General features: G+C 57.7%; 7 protein-coding genes across 7 annotated transcripts; 4 read left to right on the top strand and 3 right to left on the bottom strand.

The window, feature by feature from the left end:
- Positions 1-347: 347 nt before the first annotated feature.
- Positions 348-2,751, top strand: PUNSTDRAFT_118997 (glycoside hydrolase family 13 protein; the record flags this gene model as incomplete). The annotated part of the gene is made up of 18 exons (XM_007381195.1): positions 348-552; positions 605-631; positions 686-714; positions 765-840; positions 893-1,071; positions 1,128-1,266; positions 1,370-1,434; positions 1,491-1,555; positions 1,611-1,628; positions 1,682-1,740; positions 1,790-1,845; positions 1,905-2,046; positions 2,103-2,152; positions 2,211-2,219; positions 2,269-2,362; positions 2,413-2,478; positions 2,536-2,605; positions 2,667-2,751. 18 exons carry the CDS (start codon positions 348-350, stop codon positions 2,749-2,751), a joined length of 1,434 nt encoding a protein of 477 aa, XP_007381257.1.
- A 1,860-nt stretch (positions 2,752-4,611) lies between these two features.
- Positions 4,612-5,220, bottom strand: PUNSTDRAFT_118996 (uncharacterized protein). The gene is made up of 3 exons (XM_007381194.1): positions 5,125-5,220; positions 4,794-5,056; positions 4,612-4,738 (listed from the first exon to the last, which is right to left on the bottom strand). Exons 1-2 carry the CDS (start codon positions 5,162-5,164, stop codon positions 4,848-4,850), a joined length of 249 nt encoding a protein of 82 aa, XP_007381256.1. The 5' UTR covers positions 5,165-5,220; the 3' UTR covers positions 4,612-4,738; positions 4,794-4,847.
- Positions 5,221-5,643: 423 nt separating this feature from the next.
- PUNSTDRAFT_118995 (ClpP/crotonase) lies at positions 5,644-6,892 on the top strand. Its single transcript, XM_007381193.1, has 5 exons — positions 5,644-6,035; positions 6,091-6,182; positions 6,239-6,566; positions 6,623-6,706; positions 6,760-6,892. Exons 1-5 carry the CDS (start codon positions 5,768-5,770, stop codon positions 6,807-6,809), a joined length of 822 nt encoding a protein of 273 aa, XP_007381255.1. The 5' UTR covers positions 5,644-5,767; the 3' UTR covers positions 6,810-6,892.
- Positions 6,893-7,087: 195 nt separating this feature from the next.
- Positions 7,088-8,715, top strand: PUNSTDRAFT_50612 (uncharacterized protein). Its single transcript, XM_007381192.1, has 4 exons — positions 7,088-7,363; positions 7,422-7,966; positions 8,021-8,440; positions 8,497-8,715. The coding sequence occupies exons 1-4, from the start codon at positions 7,207-7,209 to the stop codon at positions 8,674-8,676; spliced, it is 1,302 nt and encodes a 433-aa protein (XP_007381254.1). The 5' UTR covers positions 7,088-7,206; the 3' UTR covers positions 8,677-8,715.
- A 180-nt stretch (positions 8,716-8,895) lies between these two features.
- On the bottom strand, positions 8,896-9,847 carry PUNSTDRAFT_50611 (uncharacterized protein). The gene is made up of 3 exons (XM_007381191.1): positions 9,583-9,847; positions 9,251-9,528; positions 8,896-9,197 (listed from the first exon to the last, which is right to left on the bottom strand). Exons 1-3 carry the CDS (start codon positions 9,711-9,713, stop codon positions 9,112-9,114), a joined length of 495 nt encoding a protein of 164 aa, XP_007381253.1. The 5' UTR covers positions 9,714-9,847; the 3' UTR covers positions 8,896-9,111.
- Positions 9,848-11,422: 1,575 nt separating this feature from the next.
- On the bottom strand, positions 11,423-12,951 carry PUNSTDRAFT_124942 (uncharacterized protein; the record flags this gene model as incomplete). Its single annotated transcript, XM_007381190.1, has 2 exons — positions 12,766-12,951; positions 11,423-12,703 (listed from the first exon to the last, which is right to left on the bottom strand). Exons 1-2 carry the CDS (start codon positions 12,904-12,906, stop codon positions 11,423-11,425), a joined length of 1,422 nt encoding a protein of 473 aa, XP_007381252.1. The 5' UTR covers positions 12,907-12,951.
- Positions 12,952-13,098: 147 nt separating this feature from the next.
- PUNSTDRAFT_98947 (kinase-like protein) lies at positions 13,099-20,353 on the top strand. The gene is made up of 13 exons (XM_007381189.1): positions 13,099-13,183; positions 13,233-13,280; positions 13,340-13,484; positions 13,537-13,708; positions 13,768-14,144; positions 14,207-14,577; positions 14,947-15,324; positions 15,449-16,194; positions 16,253-17,150; positions 17,242-17,728; positions 17,788-17,866; positions 17,920-19,319; positions 19,452-20,353. Exons 9-13 carry the CDS (start codon positions 16,413-16,415, stop codon positions 19,787-19,789), a joined length of 3,042 nt encoding a protein of 1,013 aa, XP_007381251.1. The 5' UTR covers positions 13,099-13,183; positions 13,233-13,280; positions 13,340-13,484; positions 13,537-13,708; positions 13,768-14,144; positions 14,207-14,577; positions 14,947-15,324; positions 15,449-16,194; positions 16,253-16,412; the 3' UTR covers positions 19,790-20,353.
- Positions 20,354-20,446: the final 93 nt, after the last annotated feature.

The raw sequence follows: 20,446 nt of genomic DNA, 5'->3' as shown, positions 1-20,446 counted from the left end.
CCCACCATCAGCATCCCGTGGCGTCCCCGAGCGAGTTGGGGTGCCTTCGCTGTTCGGTTTCACATCGCCCGACGTCGAGGGACAGAAAGGGGTTCAGACCCATAACGAGAACCCGCCGGACGGAAACCAGACGCGATGGCCTGCTCGGGGCAAAAGCGACTCTTCCGACCGCGCGACGACGCGACGCGTCCTCAGAGTCAGCTTCCGCTCCCCGAACGAGTCCTCCCGACTCCCGGGCATCGACGAAGCATAAAAGGTGGCACGGCCTGCCGGGGTTATTCCAGAGGTCCTTGGCTCTCTTCCCCTCCCTAGCACACCGCGAAACCGCAACTCCCAGTCGTTTCACCATGATATCGCATCACCTTCTCGTTGCCATCGCCCTCATCCCTGTCGTGTTGGCGCGCCCCGCCCCGGCAGGCCTCACTGATGCAGTAACGCAGGCGCCTTCAGGCTCAAAGACCGTCATTGCTCAGATGTTTGAGTGGACTTGGGACAGCATCGCTGCCGAGTGCACGGCTTACCTGGGCCCGACAGGCTACGGTTATGTTCAGAGTAAGCTATAACAATCTATCACCGCATGTTTGTCCGCTCACTGGCCACGAAGCCTCGCCTCCGCAGGAGCACATTACTGGTACGAGGCTCCGGTTTCATTGCTTTAGGAGTGTGGACTTATTCAATTCTGTAGGCGATCAATGGTGGACGGACTACCAGCCAGTGAGTTGCCCGTTTGGAATTCTGGCGTCTCCCGTGCTGACGTGTGACAGGTCTCGTACACGCTGACTTCAAAGCGCGGCACGCGCGATGAATTCGCGGCGATGGTGACGACTTGCAACGCAGCAGGTACGTGGGCACAAGGTTCCGCCGTGAATTCATCTCATTGCCAAGGGCGTAGGCGTCAAAATCATCGCCGACACCATCTGGAACCACATGGCCGGCATAGATTCGGGATCCGGTTCTGCGGGCTCCAGCTTCACGCACTACGACTATCCCGCGGTTCCCTACACGGACGACGGCGACTTCCATCACTGTGGTCTCGAGCCCGGCGACGACATCGTCAACTACGATAACGCTGTCGGTTTCTCGCTCGCTTCCAAGTTGAATTCACGCTGAACCTTGCTTCGCCACAGGTGGAAGTTCAAACGTGCGAGCTTGACAATCTCGCAGATTTGGCTACGGAGACGGACCACGTTCGCCAAACCCTCGCCGCCTATGGCAACGACTTGCTCTCGCTCGGCGTCTCGGGTCTGAGGTTGGACGCGTCTAAGCGTGAGTTGGTCTCACAGATGGTAAAATGATACGTACTGACTTCCATATCCAGACATCAGTAAGTTGCGATCCTTCTACTATGCACTTCAAAGTTGACGTTCAGAAGACGTGTCGGACATCGCGGCGATTCTCGCCATGCTCGACTCAACACCCTACATCACCCAGGAGGTTTGTGGGCTTTCCCCTACAGAAGATGCACGTGCTAACGCGGACTCTGTTTGCAGGTCATCTACGGAGAGGGTGAACCGATCACGCCCAACCAGTACACTGGCAACGGCGACGTCCAAGAGTGAGTCAAGTAGTGCAGCGGCCATGAGGTCTGGTACTGACTGCCATCACCACAGGTTCCGTTACACTACTGCGTAAGTCTCTTAATGCGACTTTTGCAACTGTTTGTGTCTAACATGACCCACAGCTTGCAGGACGCATTCGGTGGAAGCGGAATTTCGAGCCTCGAGGATCTCGACAACCGAGGTAAGTTGCCTACCGATCGCGAGTCCATGTATGCTAATGGCGCTCATAGGCTGGGTTCCCGGTTCGGGAGCGAATGTCTTCGTTGCCAATCACGATACTGAGCGGGTAAGGGCAAAGTGTTCATTTACGACTCCATTCACGAGTACTTAATGACTCTTCGGTAGAATGGAAACTCATTGAACTACAACTCGCCCGACAATGAATATTGGCTCGCAATGGTATTCTCGCTGGCGCACAGCTACGGAACGCCGACGATTCTCTCCAGCTATTCCTACAGCACCACGGACGACGGCGCGCCAAACGGAGGTGAGCTTCCCGCGGACGAGTACGTGTTTCGGGCTGTTGCTGATGATCCTTGCCAGGCGTGGGTACCTGCTCCGGGACCGCCGGCACCAATGGATGGTTATGCCAAGTACGTACCCTCCAATCGTCCCGTACAATACCGTCCTGATGATGTTCCCTTTCTTCAGCACCGATGGGTGTGTAACTCGCTGTCACGCCGTCCGGCAAATTCTGACGTTCACGCAGGTTGGCGGTATGGTCGGCTTCCATAACAACGTCGGCGACGCCGCCGTCACCGATTGGGTGTCGCCGTCCTCTGATCAGATTGCGTTCGGCCGTGGTACGTTTGAACCTTCTCGTTTTCGAGATGCTGTTCTCACCACTTTGTAGGATCCTCCGGTTTCGTGGCCATCAACAACGAGGACTCTGCCTGGTCGACCACCTTCCAAACTTCTCGTGAGTTGAAACAAACCTCGATGACCATTGCGGATTCTGAGCAGACCGTCTTTGTAGTGGCTGCCGGAACTTACTGCGACGTGATTGCGGGACCTGACTCGACCGCCGGATCGTGCACCAACTCAACGTACGTGTATCTTCCGTCTCTCTGGTCTATATATCTAATGAATGTATGTGCGATTTTGTAGCATCACCGTCGCAAGCGATGGCACGTTCACGGCAACCGTTGGCGCCCAAAATGCCGTTGCCATCCATACCGGCGCTACTGCTTAAGATATTGCTTATCCATCTATTACATGGCGCCTTCATTGCAGATGGAGTCCATGGGAAAACATGTTGAGGATGTAATGCTCGTGTTGTATACGCTACGGATGTTGTATAGCCTGTCTTATACCCACCCCTGCTTCTTTTATATTATCTCACCAGACGTGCGCCGATGTTGCGTCTTCCGTTCCGTTCCCTAAAGGTGGTTCAACGTTATAACTAATAGGTCTGTCTTTTTTTGCCAACGCCTTTCATGGCAAGCACACATTCCCACGCATCTGTGACGAACGTTCTGGTCCCTGAAGACGACCGTGAAGAGTTTATGCTCTTCTTTCACGTTCTACCCAAAGAGGATCGGGATGGCTTACTGAAAGAGCTGCAGCTAACGGATACGGACAGAGCTAGGATTACATCGAGCTTCGACTTGCGAATCTAATCGATCGTGTACAGATGCTGTTCCTACGAAGTGACTGATTGGATATTTGAGGTCCAATACTATGGCTTGCTCGCTGTATTCCATCATATTCGTCCCTGTGTATACAATCAATCACGCCCCATGCCGTTTCCTCAGATGAAATTGAATGCATCTGGATGCATGATCGTTGTTGGCGTAATCCCCGCGCAGGGGTCTGCTCTGCCATGCGACGCACTCAGGTCTCGTTCCTCCGCCGCTCATGGAGGTCCCAAGCGCGCGACCAAATTGTGCGTTCCTTTGCCATCCCGCACTACTTCCGCGAACACCCGCGTTGAATTACTCGTGCTCGTGGCTTTCGCATAGCGCCTTGTTGAACGACTCAGTGAGGTTGGCGATTCCGTTTCTCCAGCCCTCAAGTCGCAACCCAGAGCTTGCTGGTTCACGATCCACCGCGGGCCTTCAACCAATATTATGAGGTAGGTGAAGCACTTCATCACTCCTTATCTGCGCACTCTCCACATCTCCTTCGACAAATAGCTTGCCAGTGACGCCTTGGGCTCGCTTCAGATTTCCGCGCGAGCTGAAACGCCGCAGGACGACAAGTGCCAGTACACAACCAGCAACGAGTGTCGCAGGGTAACGGGGTTGCTTCTCTCTGTTCAACCTGGAAGATATCTGAGATCGATACCGAAGAACCGCTCAGATTCACCGTGTAACACGGTGAATCTGTGTTCACCCAGGAGGCGCCAAAATCGAGAAAAGACCAGGCGTGGGGCTTCTGGGAAACGCTCCAGATGCTCCTGGAGTGATCACTAACCAACCGCCCGTTCGCACAGATACTAGGTTATATCTGTATTATTCTCGTCGTCGACCTTCTGGTCGAGTGGATGCGCCCATGGCTATTTATGCGAACAGCGAGCTTTGCAAGCAAGGGTCGGAATATCTGAAAATTCGCGAGCTGCGTCTGAGTAACTGAGGCCTGAATGAACTGACCTGCAGGATCACTAGTCCTCTCCGGCGGTTTCAAGGAGGGAAAATTGCTGGACCTGCAGGATGACTCGTCGCAAGGGATGGCTGGAGATATCGATGACTAAGACTACGCATCGGACAGCCATCTTGAGGACGTAGACGAAGGGCGAGAAGAATCGGATCCGAAGGAGCCGACCCTAGAGGATAGAAACAGTAAATTGGACGAACGTTGTGGGGCGAACGTTATTACTACCTGAGATGTACTCACGTTCGGTTGATCAACGACGCGAAGCCGGTGAGAAGTAGGTTGGCACCTGAATGGACGTCGCTTGTTGAGAAGGTGGACAAAGCATCCTAGGTCACCGGTGGAGAACAACGAATCATCAATATATGCCGAGGGGTCCGGCCGTCAGTCAAAAGGATGGGTCATTCGTATGCCTGATATCGCTCTGGACACGTACGCATGATTCAGATGTAGCTCCAGGGCTTCAAGGATACTCATATGATTGCTGGCAGGTGGCAGGCATACATATTTTACCCGTATACCGGGAACATCACCATTAGCCTCCGAGCACTCTGGTAGGACGAGAGACTTCGCGGCCGAGCAACACACTATCCGTCCGTGTCAGCCAGCACCGACTTCGCTCAAGTCGATGTATAGGCTCACCGGGAAGGTACATGGTCGCGTTCTTTACATCGGCGCAGTCATAAGTGGATGGCTCTACACCGCAGCTGGGGACAAGAAGTTGCAAGAGCGGGCACTGATAGTCATAAAGGCCAGACTATCAGAAGATAACATCGTCGAAAAGTTGTTCTCCAAGTTTACGTCGACGTAGGTGCCCATGATCGGATGTTGGACGGTGTCGCTGAGTGCGGAAATGACAGGTACGATGTCGTCAAGGACTTCGAAGTCCAATCCTTCTGGCAGCACTGCAGATCGCTCGCGGTCTCTTAAGCTTTCAACGAGAAACTGCGGGAGTTCGGGGAAGGCAGCCTACGCCACGCATTGCCGGTAGTCCAGTCCGTCTTCAGCATCATGAGTGCAGCGGTAGATATCAGTTCGACGGGCTTTCCTGAGTTTACATACGTATTGCCTGGAACAAAGGATTGTGTTATTGATGTATTTCTCGTTGGACAAAAATCAAACCTTGCCCAAGGTCAACGATAATGAGTAGGGCCCGATACGAATGGGTCAACTCCCGGCAGCCTCGGCGGGGTAGTGCGGTGGGACGAATAGGAGGAGGGGGACGAATAGGAGGAGGCCGGGAAGTTCGTCATTGGATGGTATGACAGTATATGGCGACCAACGGCGGCGCTCTCGCGGCTGAACGGGGTAAAGCGGAGTGCAAGCCGGCATCCGACGCAAACTGAATCATGTGCCGGCCTCTACCCCAGGTCTATATAACCTCCCACTCAGCGCCCGCCCAACAAATATCTACTAAAATCACCCGATACCCAACTCGGAAAACGACTGATATCCAAATGACGAAACCCATCCGCATCCAACGCACTTTATCCAGGAGCACCACTAGGGGAAGCTCCGTCCCCGCGCTCTCGCCCCGCACTAGCTTCGTCGTGCATTCACACTCGCCTGCGCTAAAGATCCCTGGCCGTAACTTCCGTCTACCATTACTGCGCCTCATGTCGTCTTCTGCATCTGCTGTCAAGCCGTCTGAGCCTGCGCCGAGGTTCACGAACATCATCACGTCGCGTCCTGAACCCTCTGTCGGCCTGATCACCCTAAACCGGCCAAAGGCGCTCAATGCGCTAAGCACACCTTTGTTCAAGGAGCTGAACGAGGCTGTGAGAGAGCTGGACGAGGATCCCGAAGTGGGCGCGATAGTTATTACGGGCAGCGAGAAAGCGTTCGCTGCCGGCGCTGACATAAAGGAGATGAAGGACAAAGAATGCGAGTGAAATCTGGATTCCATTCCATTTGCCTTCGTACTGACCTGCCTCTTTAGTTTCGGATGTCTACAAAAACAACTTTTTAGAGAGTTGGACACTGTTGACCAAAATACGGAAACCGATTATCGCAGCCGTCAGCGGATACGCAGTACGTCCCAACTTCCCCTCTCCAAATGATATCCTGCTGATCCATGACCTTTCTAGCTCGGAGGTGGCTGCGAACTCGCGCTGATGTGCGACATCATCCTCGCCTCATCCACCGCGACCTTCGGCCAGCCCGAAATCAACCTGGGCGTCATCCCAGGCGGCGGCGGAACGCAGCGCCTCGCCCGTACCATCGGCAAGTCGAAGACCATGGAACTCGTCCTTACCGGTCGTAACTTCAGCGCAGCCGAGGCCGAGCGGTGGGGTCTCGTAAGCCGCGTGGTGGAGGGCGAAGGCAAGGTCGTGGAGGAGGCTGTGAAAATGGCGAGCACCATTGCTAGCAAGGGGCGGGTGGCGGTTATTGCTGGCAAGGAAGCAGTGAACGCAGGTACGTGGCGCGTCCGATTCGCTTCCGTGTATGCCTGACTGACATCTTGTTTACAGCGTACGAACTGAATATGTCGGAAGGCTTAAGGTTCGAGCGGAGGTTGTTCCACGGCCTCTTCGCCACGCACGACCAGAAAGAAGGTGAGACAACGCTTTTTCACTCGTCGTACTCGCTCTAATCACTGCATGCATAGGCATGGCTGCCTTTGCGGAGAAACGGAAGCCAAAATTCAATCACTCTTAATGGTATGAGTAGAAGTCGGACAGCAGTATTTATTAGATGTAGTTGTACCCATCGCATAGCTATCGTAGCATAATGAAGGAGTGATTGGAAGGAACACTTGCATGATTTACTGCCAGTGGAGCTGGGGAATTGTCATCACGAGTGGTCCAGGTCCTGTTGGCCCAGGCCATCGGGCTTAACTTCATTGAATCTTGCAGATGGCGTGGTCAGTGTAGCGCGCCCCCTTCCCCGCGTCATGCATGTCATTGTCTCGTCGACGTCATCGTTGCTCGACGCCAACTCGATTGAAACACGACGCGTATAAAGTGGCATAATGGATGGCCTTGGGTAACAACTCTCTTCACGAACTTGGAGTCTCTCCTTTCCGCTACATACTCTTCGGAATATACATACAACCATGATGTCCTCGAGGCTATCTATACGTTCTGCGGTTCGCATCGGATCTCGTCGAACGCCTGTCCACGCAAGGTTTCAGTCAACGACCGCCTCATCTGGAACCGCCGGCTCTCATGTCGCTGCGGGTGTCGCCGGCGGAGGCGTCGTACTTCTTGGTGGTAAGTCTCCACATTCTGAGCGCGTCAGAGCATCCATCGAATCGGGCGTGATTCGTAGGTTACACGTACTACCACTTTTCGAGCCTCAAAACGGCCGTGCAGACGGCCCAGTCTGCGCAAGACTACATCCGCGATACCTCGAACCGCGTAGCGAGCACCGTGTCGGAGCACGCCAAGAACCCGTCGAAAGCGCTCCAGAAGCTGCGCCAGGTTGCGCATTCGTACGTCGCGCTCATACCCGGCGCGGCGGCATACGTCGACAGCACGTTCGACGTCTTTGACCAAGTGGCCGAGACCCACGGAGACGAAGCAGACCGCATTGCGTCGGAGGCGTATGCCGAGATCGAGAAGGTCATCAAGGAGAAGGGCGGACCGACGAACGTGGACGCGGCGGCGGCATGGAAGATCGTGGACGTGCTGAGGCGGAAGATGGCGGAGCTTGGAGAGCTCGCGAAGAGCGCCGGACAGAGCGCAATCGGGCCGATACTGGACAAGCACCCTGAACTGCGTGACAAGATCGGGGGAGGGTACGAACAATTGAGGGCATTGGCAGAATCGCAAGGTGGCGAAGCGAAGAAAATCCTTGATGACACCACTAAGCAGGTACAACTTGCGCCTGCTCACCCTGAGCAGATTATGCTGAATGATGTTCGTCAGCTTCAAGAGATATTTTCCAAAGGCTTCTCGACGGACGCGGTGAACCAAGCTCGTGAGCTCCTCCAGTCGAAGTCGCAAGAGGTCCGCAAGATTGCAGAGCCCGCGACGCAGGAGGCGTGGAAAAAGGCCGTCGAGCAGGCCAAACCTTACCTTGACAAGGCGCCAGAAATCCGCGACCTTCTCAACGAAAATGCGAACAAGTTCACCGGGGCTGGCATCGCGTATCTGCAGGGTCATGGAATGGGCGAGTTGTGGGACCGAGTGAAGGATGCCGCAAACGGTGACAAGCACAAGCAGGAGGAGCTGAAAAATTTCATCCTGGATAAGGCGAAGGAGGCGGCGGAGAAAGGGGAGCAGAGCGTCGGGGGAGGCGTAGAAGGCATCCTTGACCTAGTGAAATTGGTACCTGGTGGCCAAGAGGTCAGTATACTATCGTCAGTCAATGGTATTGTATACTGACCGCTCCATTTCCGCAGCTGCTCGAGAAGAGCCCTAACATCAAGGTCCTGGCTGAGATAACACAATCTCGCAGCGAACAGGCGCAGAAGCTTGCACAGGAAACTTATCGCGACATCTTGAAGGTTTTGGACGATAAGGCGAAGAAGGCAAAAGACCTTGGGGAAGGAGCGAAGAAAGAAGCAAAGGAAAAAGCATAAAATACACCTGCAACTTGGACATTGACCATGACGCTCGACAACATTGTGTATCATAGCGCAGCCTGTATAGCGATGTAGCATATTGTATCCCGCAAGTAATACCACTCCTGCTCATTCTCACGTCGGACGATTGTAAACAATTGAGAAGACGTGCTTGATTACGAGATGCATGCAAACGATCCTATGCTGATGAAGATAGCTATACAAATGGGTGATTATACGGACTGAAAGTGTAGGTTAAATACGGGTGGTTGCATTGAAAACATGACAGCGACAGTGGCAATGCAGGACGTGAAGGCTGGCCGATGCAGCGGACAGAAAGCTTGCTAACCCATTCTTCCATGACATACGCGAGAAGGCGGGATCGGTTGTGTGTGCGTTTGGGTCGAGTTCTTGTGTGGTTCGCCGGCCGGCGGCGGGTCCTATCGTGATGATTCAGGCGCGCATTGTCTTGCGACGTTCCCTGCGGGGGTTGAGGCCCACTGCGCTTGAAACTTGCTCGTTCGTAACTTTGTCATATGCTGCAACGACGTCAGGGAATGGCAAGTATGGTTTGAGGGTGAACGTTACTGACCGACGTCTTCATATGACCAGTGGGCGGGAATGGGCGAGAAGGAGTAGCCCTCCTCGAGGAGGCTGCGCGTGACACGCGCGTTCTGCTGCTCGTCATGCGAGTAGAAGGCGGAGGAGACGGCGCCGATGCGATTCTCATGCGCATCGTCGGCGAGTTTGAGCGCGAGCTCGTGCAGGCCCTTGGCATTCGACCGGTACTCGGACGCGGACGGTACAACCTGAATGCGCGAAAGCGGGCTCTGCGATTTGGCAGTGATCACTGCGCGGGTATGGTTGAGCCTGTTAGACCTGTTAGTAAAAGTGCACATGCGAGTGGCAAAGGAAGTGGCGTACCCGTCGAGCTTGCGAGCGAAGTTGGCACGGGAGCCGGAAGGGATGACGTCCGCGTTGCAGTCGACGACATGCTTCGCCTCGACAAGATGCTGATCGCCGGACTTCAGGTGCTTGTTGATGATAGCGAGCATTATGACTAAGTGTTGATTAGGCAGACGTAGTAGGGATCGCCGCAGGCAGAGTACAATACACAGCGGGCGGAGGGATTATAGGATAGCACACAAGACAAGAACAGGACGCAAAACAGTAAATGTTTGTATGCGCGCTCCGTGGAGAGAAAGGGTATCAAAGGAAAGGAACTTATAAATCTGAAGGGGAGGGGGAGGAGGGGATTATGGTCCTTCATCCAAACAGGGGCGTCCCCTTATACTTGCGCGATCACCAACACGGCATGAGGTAAAAAGAACGGGCGCGCAATGTGACGGAACCCGGACGGGGAGAACGCGGCCGAGGTGCTGGTTCACACAAAAACGACGCAGTGAGGCAAACGGCCAGACCCGGATATAGCGACCGGAGGGTATGAGCGCTCTGAAGTAATTGTTACAGCACCAGTTTTCCAAGCATGGTCTACAATACGGGAGCAGGAGAGCGCAAAGCCCGGCACAATAGACAAGCAAGGGTCAGAGCGCGCGTCCGGATCGGGAAGGCTCCTTGTGCCCTGTTTAGGCGGGCCTTTTGTCCAGATCGCAGCATTAGCAGAGATCGCGCTCCCAGAACTCCGGGCTTCTTCCAGTGTTTCATGAGAGTCATTCAGCGAGTCACCAATTGTCTTCGTGGGTAGAGTTGAGGTCAGAGACAAAAGGTTGGGTGCTTATGTAATCGAATGGAAGTAGTTTCAGAGAACGCGGAGGGTTGTGGTTAGGGGCTTGACAAACGCTGACCTGCACAGTAAGTTGCTCGCAGAGTAGATAAGAGCTACTACTGAGCCTCAGGACTGCCTCGTGCAGGCAACAGACTTCCAACTGCCTGAGGTCTGGACACGGGCCACGACTTCATCTCCTCTAGATAATAGGAGCAGGCTATCCTAGCTGGCCATCGACGCCGAACGCACGGCAAGGGCGGAATGCATGTACTGGCTTGCTATAGACATACTCTGAGATTGCTATCCATGGAGCGCCAGACTCGAGGTTGGGGCATTGCCATTAGCAGCCCTTATCAAACCGCAGGGTCGAAGCGACTACTGCTTGTAGCCAGAGTTCACTCACAAAGCAGCAGAAGCGTGCTGAGCGCCACCGGTGTTCGCACTGGAGATCCAACGGTCAGCTGATGGGAGGTTGGGAAGAACTGACAGAAAGATAAAGACTAAACGCTTGCAGTGGTTAGCGGCGGTTTGTCACAGCACGAGGCAGGGATGTTGCGATGGTTGATGCGTCTTTTCATTGGCTTCAGGCTTCTTCGAGCTTTTTAACCCCAGGCAGTCCAAAGACGGGCACACTGCGACGCTTCTCGCGTAGAACATTCGTGAACGTTGGCGCGGGCGGATAGTGGCGTGAACAGCCCTTGATGGCGTACATACACTTGCGAACCTGTCCGCGCGAAGAGGGTTAAGTCCAGAAGATCAATACAACGAAGCTCGCCGATGGCTAATCTTGGCGCTTGACAGACTACGGTGCTGTCATGTCTTGAATAATAACCACAAGCAAATATATGGCAACCGTTATGCTAGAGTACACGGGCAGTTGATCGAGTTGTATGCAGAGAGGCTGTAGGAATGTGCTGCACGAAGAAGTAGTCTGAGAGAGAACGTTCTATGATCCATCTGAAACCGAAATGAGTTGGCGGGCTATATCAAAGACAGAAGAGAAGCACGTACACACATATAACCTCATGGAGCAAAGCGTCACCGAACACGACCATACTTGGCGCGGATGACACGATCGTACGACTCCTGCATGGGATTGCGGTACGAGAGCACGTTGACGTGCTGGGACAGGTATGGCTGTGGCAGCAGCGGACGCGTCGCCTCCAGGACGCCAGCCGGTGGTAGAGGCGGGAGGTGACATATGTAATGCGTCTGCGCATGCTGCTGGGCTTGCACGGATCGCTTGACTGCACCACTGCGGGAAGCAATCGCGGCAAGCGAACTGGCGGACGAGGAGGACATCGTGGACATGGTGCGGGTGCGGTCGTGCGGCGCCCAATTCATTGAGGAGACGGCGGAGGTCGGCGTTTGCGTGAGGACGGGCATCGTAGCGACAGAGCGCGCGGAGGAGATAGACGTGCGCCGGTTCTGCGTCGACGTGTGCGATGGTGAGGGCAGCTCGGGCGAGGCAGTCGTCTCCGTGCGCGTGCTCGCGGGGGAGGGCGGCGATGCGGAAAGCGTGTGCAGCTGCGCGCGAGGGGTATCGGCAGTCATAAGGGGTGCGAGGGGGGCCGGCTTGCTGCTGACCGTGAGCAAGCTGTCGCGCCCCTGCGAGTGCGCGCGGATGAGAGGGTGCGGTCGGAGCGGCGCGTCGAGACGCGTGACAGAGTGCGTGGAGGGCGGGCGCGTCACCGAACGGCGAAAACGGGCGTCGTCGTGATGCGTCGGCGAGGTGGCTGCTGAGCGCGTCCCATACCCGTTGGCCCCCAGTTGGCGGGCCAGGGGAGGGCGAGTGTCAATCGGGGTAGATGGGGAAGGGGGAGAGCTGGTCGACGGCGTTTCCGGCGTGCGAGGTGTGGCTGCCGTGACGCGCGTCTGCGGTGGAGGGGCTGGTGTCTGGGGAGCGGCTTGAGGGGTCGTCACTTGTTGAGACGAGCCGCTCGTTATTATGGCCCCGTTCGTCGGTGGCTTCGCGTGCTGCGCTGGCGGAACCTGGAATTGCTGTTGATGTTGTGGTGGTCTTGGCTGTGGCGGAGGGGCCACTTCCTCCTCCTCTTCGTCATCGGATTCAGTCTGTTTCGGAGTAGCGGCGCCGCTGGGGGCTTCGCTGGATATCCATTCGTCCTCGTCTTCATCATCCGTAGACGGGCTCGCAATCGTAAATCCGGCCTTATGCCGCGAGCTCGTCGTTACACCCTTTCTATGACCCGCGTGCGCGCCCGCCGACTTCTTCGGATGCGCGGGGGCTATTTGGTCCTTGGACTGCACGCGCACCGCGCTGTTCGTCCTCCCCAAGCCAGAACCCGTGCGCGTAAGGACCTGTCCGGGCATCGTTAGTCGACATAAATCGATATTGAGCCAGAATAGCAACGTTTGCTCACCTCGCCGTGCTTCTTGGCCTGGCCAACGGCCTTTGGTGGTGCGGGCTCTTTCTGGGTGAAGTGGAGGTTGAGCCCAGCCTTGGACGATCCTGCCGAGGCATTGCGGGCGTGACGCAATCCTCTCTGAGCGCGTGTGGGCATCGTAGTGAACAGTCAAATAAGCAGTAAGGGTGAAAAAACGAGGCGAAAGGGAAGGCAGAGAGGAGGGATGCCGGGGGGTGATAGAACGTCCCGGATATGGAAGTCAGTCGGTAGATTATGTAACGGTGTGGCGGGCCGTTTCTGTTTACCGCGCCCCTTTCCGGAAAAGTTTATTCTGTTCCGCTCCCTTCTGGCAAAGCTAACGTAGTACGCGTATTCGTAAGGACGCGGAGATCAATCGCCCAGCATGGAGAGAGTGCAATTTCAACAAGAGCAGGTAAGCATGCAGATGTAATGGCGGAAACAAAGACTAATGTCGTGTGCAGATGCTCGCCGAGCTGAAGGACCTCGTCCACAAAGGTCTCTTCACTAAAGTGGGGTTTGTCCAAAACGCCTCACTATGGGTGTATGCTCAACTCTTGATACGCCTCAGAAAGAAATCAAGCAGATCATAAAAAAGCGGACCGCGTTCGAGACGGCGTTGGTCCGGCGCGTCGCCAAAAAGGCCGACTTTCTGCGCTATGCGGCATACGAGATGCAGCTAGAGGCCTTGCGTAAGAAGCGAGCGGAGCGGATTAGTGCGTAGAATGCCTTTGTGTTAGATGTCTGAGAGATGTTGATTTCGCGCAGAGGCTCCTGAGGGTCCATCGACGATCTCGGACTACGCCCTCGTCCGTCGGCAGTTCCACATATATGAACGTGCGCTGCGGAAGTTCAAAGACGATGTCGGGCTATGGATACAGTACATCCACCTTGCTAAGCAGGAGGGCGCTCGCGCGCTCGTTGGACGCATAACGGCTCGGTGCGTGCTGACATTTATTACTCGCCTCTCCGAATAAACTTGCTCATCTTTCCCACCAGAGCGCTGCAGCTTCACCCTTCAACGCCCGCACTGTACATTCTCGCTGCTGGCCACGAACTGGAACATCGCTCGCCTTCGGCGGCGCGCACGTTGCTCCAGCGCGGCCTACGCCTGAACGCGGACAGCGTTCAGTTATGGCGGGAGTACGTCAAGATGGAGCTTGGGTTCGTGGAGAGTATGCGGAGGCGGTGGGAAATTTTAGGCATCAGCGCAGGCGCCGCGCAGGGAAAGGGAAAGGAGAAAGAAAGCGCGGAAGAAGCGGAAGATAGGATGGACGTGGATCAGGACGCAGATGCACAGGCCGAGGCGGACAGGGCGAGGGAGGAAATCATGAACGGCGCTATCGTCCAATCGGTCATCTCTTCCGCCGTCAAAGGTGCATACAATCGTTCTGTCGAGCGTATAGGCGCATATATGCTGACCCTGTACAATTTATAGTTCTGCCCACCGTAGAACTCTTCACCGCACTGCACACCCTCTTGGCCACCTACCCTTCGCCACCCCACTTGCGGCGCTCCCTCATGGAGTACCTGCACACCCTCCTCCGCTCGTCGCCCGTTGCGTCTCATCCAGAAGCGATAAGCCTGCACGCGACACGATTCCTGAACGACGCACTAGAAGGCGAAGAGCTCGTACAAGCTTTAAAAGACGCTAACGAAGCGTTCGCGGCGGCCGTCCGCGGACACTCACGGGCATCGGGGTCGAAAAAGAGCAAGAAAGACGCAGAAGAGGAAGAGTACGGCGCCGCTCGCGCGTACGCGCGGTTTGTGGAAGAATGGTGCACAAAGCCGCAACTGGATGACAACCTGGTACGCGACATCTCGCCTCTCGTTCACGTTGTGTGTTGGCTATTTTTACCCTGTCGCGTTGCGCGGATCGAAGGGTCGAACAATGTTCAGGGTCGGATCTTTGGCCGCTCTGTACTTGGCTTCTCGTTATCGCGGTCTCTATCGGTGTGGGGCTTCTCGCGGTTCCGCCTCGGTATCTTAACCACCGCTTTGCTCCGTCTACTTCCTGCGATTTACCGCGGATTCGCCCTATTCGGATTGCGCGGCTTTGTTTCGTTTGGCTCACTTCCGGATTTTCACGTTCCTGGTCATGATATCCCGTGACGGTGAATACTGACATTATCGCGTTGGATTGCGTGTGTGCGCGCGTCTACGTATATTGATCTACAGCAACTCTATCTGATCGGGTCGCTGCGCTTGGTCGCCAAGGAGGTGGCCGCGGCACCGCTCTTGGCGGCGCATCTGCGGTTGCTGCGAGCGCAGAGCCATCTGGAGATGGGAGAGACGGAGAAGGTGTTGAAGATCGCGAAAAGGTATACGAGGAGATGTGCGAGCGCCGAAGTCTGGTTGGAGAGGCTGGAGGTCGAGCGAGAGTTCAGCACGCGCGAAGAGGCAGACAAGGCGTGGGAGGAGGCAAGGAGGACTTGCGCGGGTGACTTGGCGATCTGGACTTGGGGCCTTGAAAGGCTTGACCGCGACGGTGCCGCGGAGGAGGATGATGCAAGAGGATCAGGAACGCGGACCGAGGCCAGGCGGGAGCTGCTCGAGGTATGGGATTCATTACGTTTTTAATGGATGTTGAACCGTTTCTGATCTGAGCTCGGTCCTTCGTTCATTCTTTTTTTTTTGCCTTTGCGTGGCGCGCGCTGCTTCTGTTCCGCTTGGTGATCAGCGGCTGCTGGGCGAGAGCATGGCGATGCTCGCGGCGGACGGTTCGACTTCCCAGGCGCTGGACGTGCACCGGGCGCTGCTGATCCGGTACGTGACGGTGCTGTATGGGGGCCATATGGCTCCGGGCCCGGACGTGCCTGGGGAGGATGCGACGCGCCGGGGGGAACGGGTGATCGAGATTGGGAGGCGGTATTTGCCTAACGGGGACGTGTGGCGGGCGGTGTTTGAATCGGAGACGGAGGCGGGGGTGCTGCGGCGGGTGTACGAGCGGTGGCGGCGGCTGGAGGGCGAGGAGGTGGCGGCGGCCGTGGCCTGGGCGGCGTGGCTCGTGCGGCACGACGGCGGGGGGGCGGCGCGGGACGTGGTGGTGGCGGCTCGGGGCGGGCTGGGAGCGGGCGGGCGGGCGGAGCTGGAGGCGCGGTGGACGGCGGTTCTGGATGGCAGCAGCTAATCTGGGCCGGGTGGTGGGACTGGGGCACAGACTGGCCGGGCTGCGCGGTTCCACGTCGGCGGGGCGTAGATAGTTTGTAGGCCGTGTGGACTGGATGATGAGTGTATGGGACGTGTGATGGAGATAAGCGTGGGTGGGAGCACGCGGCGTGGTGCGCGTGCTGGTCGCTGCCCAAGAAGCACGGCAACATGTGCACACCATGGCTGTTCCCTATTCCAGCCCGCCCGTCCTCGCTCCTCTCCTCCCGCCCTCGTCTCCGCTGGTTGTGCTGGTCATCGGCGTCCTATAAGCTACCTGCAAGTCAACGTCGTCCAGCCTCCAGCCCGCCCTAAACTGACACCCGTCTTGTCTTAGCACCACCATCTCCCCCCGTCATCGTCGCCGTCGTCGGCCGCGACGCCCCAGGCAGCGCACAGCTCGCCAGAGCGTCTCCGCCATCGTCCAAGACACGACGTCCGTGGTCCGCCCGCTTATCGGGCCCAGCGCCGTCTCTCATCACTGAGTGCACCGAGCGATGTTCCAGCCGCTCGCCATCCAGCGTCTGCCCACCAACACGCAGCTTAAGGCCCTCTCTGACGACCGACATGCGAGCGCAAGCCCGTCCATGACCGCCCCGCGTACCCTTCTCGACATGCCAAGCGCTCGGTCGGCCTACGCACCACCACCACCGCCATCGTCCTCCTCCCGCCCGTCCCCGCTCTTCGTCAACACCCACCTCCCCCGCCTCGCCTCTCCCTCTCCCTCTCCCTCCCCCTCCTCGGCCACACGCCCGACCTATTTCTCGCACCCGGTTCCGACTTCTTCGTATCCTTCTTCTGCCACGACCCCCCTTGTTGTTTCTTCCCAACCGCATCAGCAGCAGCAGCAACAGACCCGCAACTCGTGGGCCTCTTCCGTTATCGACGACGTCCTCACGACCGGAGACCGCCTTGGCGAGCATATCGAGCTCCAGGGCGAGCAGCTTCGTCTCGTCCCGCACGCCCCTCGTGCGCGCTCCCCGGACTACGTCGAGCCTGCCGCCGAGTTTGAGGTCGTCAAGCGCCTCGGTACCGGTTCCTATGCTGTTGTCTACCTCGTCCGCGAGGTGCTTTCCCGTGGCACGGTCTCCGAGGATGATCATTGCAACGTCGGGCGCCTCGAGCTCGACGACGCTTCCTCCCGCCACTCGGTCGAGTACGGCCGCGAGTACGCCATCAAGGTGCTCTCCAAAGCCAACTTGGACCAGGACGCCCTGGAAGCCCAGATGACAGAGGTGAGCGTCCTTGACCGTCGTCCGAGCGTCGTTATATGCGTCTTTTTTCGCCTTGTCTCACGCATATATCCGCCCTTTTTTTCTCCGACAGGTTACCATCCACCAGTCGTTGCCCAGCCACCCGAACATCGTCACGCTCCACCGTACTTACGAAACGTCCTCATATCTGTTGCTCCTGCTCGAATTTGTCCCCGGCGAGGACCTGTTCTACTTCCTGGAGCAGGCCCGCGACCACGCCCACACGGCCATCGCGGAAGGCGCGAGCCCCTCGTCGCGCACGCCACCGACGCCTGGTTTGCTATCGTCCATGCATCCGGACCAGCTTCTGTCCCGGACCCGCCTCCGCCTCGTCTCATCCATGTTCGCGCAGATGTGCGAGGCCGTGGGCACCTGCCACGACGCGGGCGTGTTCCACCGCGACATCAAGCCCGAGAACTTCATCGTAACCGACGGCTGGACGGCGGTCGACGGCCGCCAGGAGCGCAAGGTCATCGTCAAGCTGTCGGACTTTGGACTCTCGACGACGGACGTCGACTCGGCCGATATGGACTGCGGAAGTGCGCCTTACATGAGTTACGGTGAGAATAGTCTCCGGGCAGTGGCTTAGAACGATTCGAAGCTTATGCGTGCCCGATAGAATGCCGGAATAATATTGCCCCTACTTACAAACCCCGGGCGGCCGATGTTTGGTCGCTTGGTATCGTCTTGATCAACATGTCAGTGTGCCACTTCATCCTCTTTCGTGTTCCTTTGCTCATGCCTCTTGCAGGCTGTACCACTATAATCCCTGGACCGACACCACGGCCGGCGGCTGCTCTTCCTTCGAGCTCTTCCGCCAGCAGCCCGTCAACTTCTTCATGCAGCGTTTCGCGGGCATGACGCTCCCCGTCGCCGAGTTTCTCGCGCACAAGGTCTTCTGCATCCCCACCGATCCCCGTGCGGATCCTCCCCGCGTCTCGGCGTGGGAGTTCTGCGACTGGGTGAAGGACCTGCCTGCGCTCTTCCTCGCGACGCCCCCGTCGCCCCACCACCGCGTGCGCTCGCTCTCGTCCACCGCGGGTCACCCGATCGTCAGCACCGCGCCCAACTCGCGCCCGCAGTCCCGGCAGGCGAGCGAGACACGGCCGGTGCGCCGCCTCTCCGGCACGCCCACCTTCACGCCGGTGCAGCTCGCCAGCGACGACGGCATCCTCGAGGTGTTGCGAACGTCGGAGCTGTCGCCCGTCATCGACGAGGAGCGCGACGCGGAGATGGAGGCGGACCTCGCCCAGGCCGCGGACGAGAACGAAGACGAGGACGAGGACGGAACGGGCTCCCGCAGCCAGTCGAACATCAAGCGGCGCAAGCGCGGTGCCCGCAAGAGCAAGCCGCCGCCGGCTGCGGACGTGCAAGACGCGATTGCGGCCGAGCTCGCGTTCGCGTCCCAGCAGCTCGCGCGCGAGCTCTCCCGGCGCACGCAGCTGCCCGAGGCCGCCGAAGTCCCGCTTCCGCCGATGCCGCCCAGCGTCGCGGCGAGCGTCGCGCCGCTCGCGAAGAAGCCGTCCAAGTGGAAGCTGTCTTTCGGGAAGACGAGTTCGTCGGGTGTGCGCGAGGGCCGCGGCGCGGAGCCGGCCTCGCTCGACGTCGATGCTGCATCCGACCGCGTGAGCACGCACAGCGGCAAGAACCAGGGTACGCTCGCGAGCAATGTCACGAGCCTTATCATGGGTCTCGACGCAAGCGCTGCCTCTGCCGCCTCATCGGCCACCGCCGTCGAAAAGGAGCGCGGCCGCGCCAGGAAGGGCAACCGCTCACCCGTCAGCCTCTACGCTACCGGAACGTTCGAGCCGATGTCGAAGAAGCCGACCGAGAACCAGCGAGGCGCGTTCGAGCCCCTCAACAAGCAGCGCGGCGTGTCACCCACGAGCACGCGCAGCGGCCGGCAGGTGGCGTCGAGCGCGAGCTCGATCGCGTCGTCCAACTGGCGCAGCTCGATGTCGAGCGCGGCCTCGTCCACCAGCGCGTTCACCCGGTACAGCAACGGCAGCCGCCAGAGCGTATCGACCGTCGCAACCAGCCTCTCCTCCGGCAGCTGGCGCAACGGAAGCAAGCCCTCGCTCGCGCCGTCTGGCCGGGGTCGCTCGCCACTCGGACAGGAGGTCGTCAACATGCCCCCGCGGAACGTCAAGAGTGCGTGTTACTTCCATTTCCTCTTCAGGTTCTTGCTTCTTCCCCTTCTTCTCTTATTTTCTCGCGGGCCCCATCTCTTCCTTTCATCTTGCTTATCTGATCGCCTTGCTAACTATCTTTTTACCCACACAGTCATGGACGGCGTTCCCTGGGCGCTGCACCAGCTCCCGCGCGGCATGCACCACAAGCCCGAAGGCGACATCTTTGGCTCGCCACCGGTCCCGCGCAAGCAACGAACGCGCAAGGGGCCGAACTCGCCGCTTAACCCGATCAGCGAACGCACCGAGCGCAACGCGGCCTCGACCGGTGGTCCCAAGTCGCCCGTGAGCCATCGCCAGGACGCGGCGACGAGCACGACGGATCTCGACAGCGGCGGCGAGAACGACGACGTCGCGGACGGTACTCCGAAGAAGGTGCAGAAGGGCCAGATCAACGCGCTCGCGAAAATGCTCTCTGCCCTCCGTCGGTGATAGCGCTTTCGGCACCGGCCCCGCTCGTCACCACCCTCTCCTCCGGCCTGCACCCCGATCTCCGACCTCACCGAACCCTTGACGACACAAACCAACCCCCAATCCCCCGCCCCCATGTTCATCTGCATGATAGACAGGCTCTTACAGGCCTCCGGCTCCCGGTCATTCTAGGGTGTCAACGCGATACGCGCGGCAAGCGCTGGAGCCCCCCGTTCTGCGTTTTCGGCACGCGTCCGCGCACGTGTGCCGCGTGTACTTGTTTCCGTAAAGTAGCGTACGTCCGTGCAACTTGTTCTATCAGTGCCATAAACACCACCAGGCTCCCCGGCGAATCATACGAATCTCGCCAACCGACCAAGCTCTCCTTCTCGGACGTAATCGCGCTCCGTTGTATGCACGCGCTTGAAAGCGTTGTAATAGTTCCGACCTCTTTCTCTCTCTCTCTCTTCCATCCACCCCGCTCCTCCTGCTTCTTCCAACCTCTCTCCTGCATTCTTTGGCATCGATGTTCGGCACCCACCCAAAATCGCGGTTCAGCTGACTCAACAACACAAACACATACGCTCATTATTTCATCATTTCCTCGTTTCTTCCCCTTCTCGCTCAGAGAGTTCGTGCAATTGTGCTTCATAGTTTACAATACAATCGGATCGTTTG

Source organism: Punctularia strigosozonata (genome assembly GCF_000264995.1).
Source record: "Punctularia strigosozonata HHB-11173 SS5 unplaced genomic scaffold PUNSTscaffold_3, whole genome shotgun sequence".
NCBI lineage: Eukaryota > Fungi > Basidiomycota > Agaricomycetes > Corticiales > Punctulariaceae > Punctularia > Punctularia strigosozonata.
Note: the sequence above shows the minus strand (reverse complement) of the source record. Positions and strands in the feature narration are given on the sequence as shown.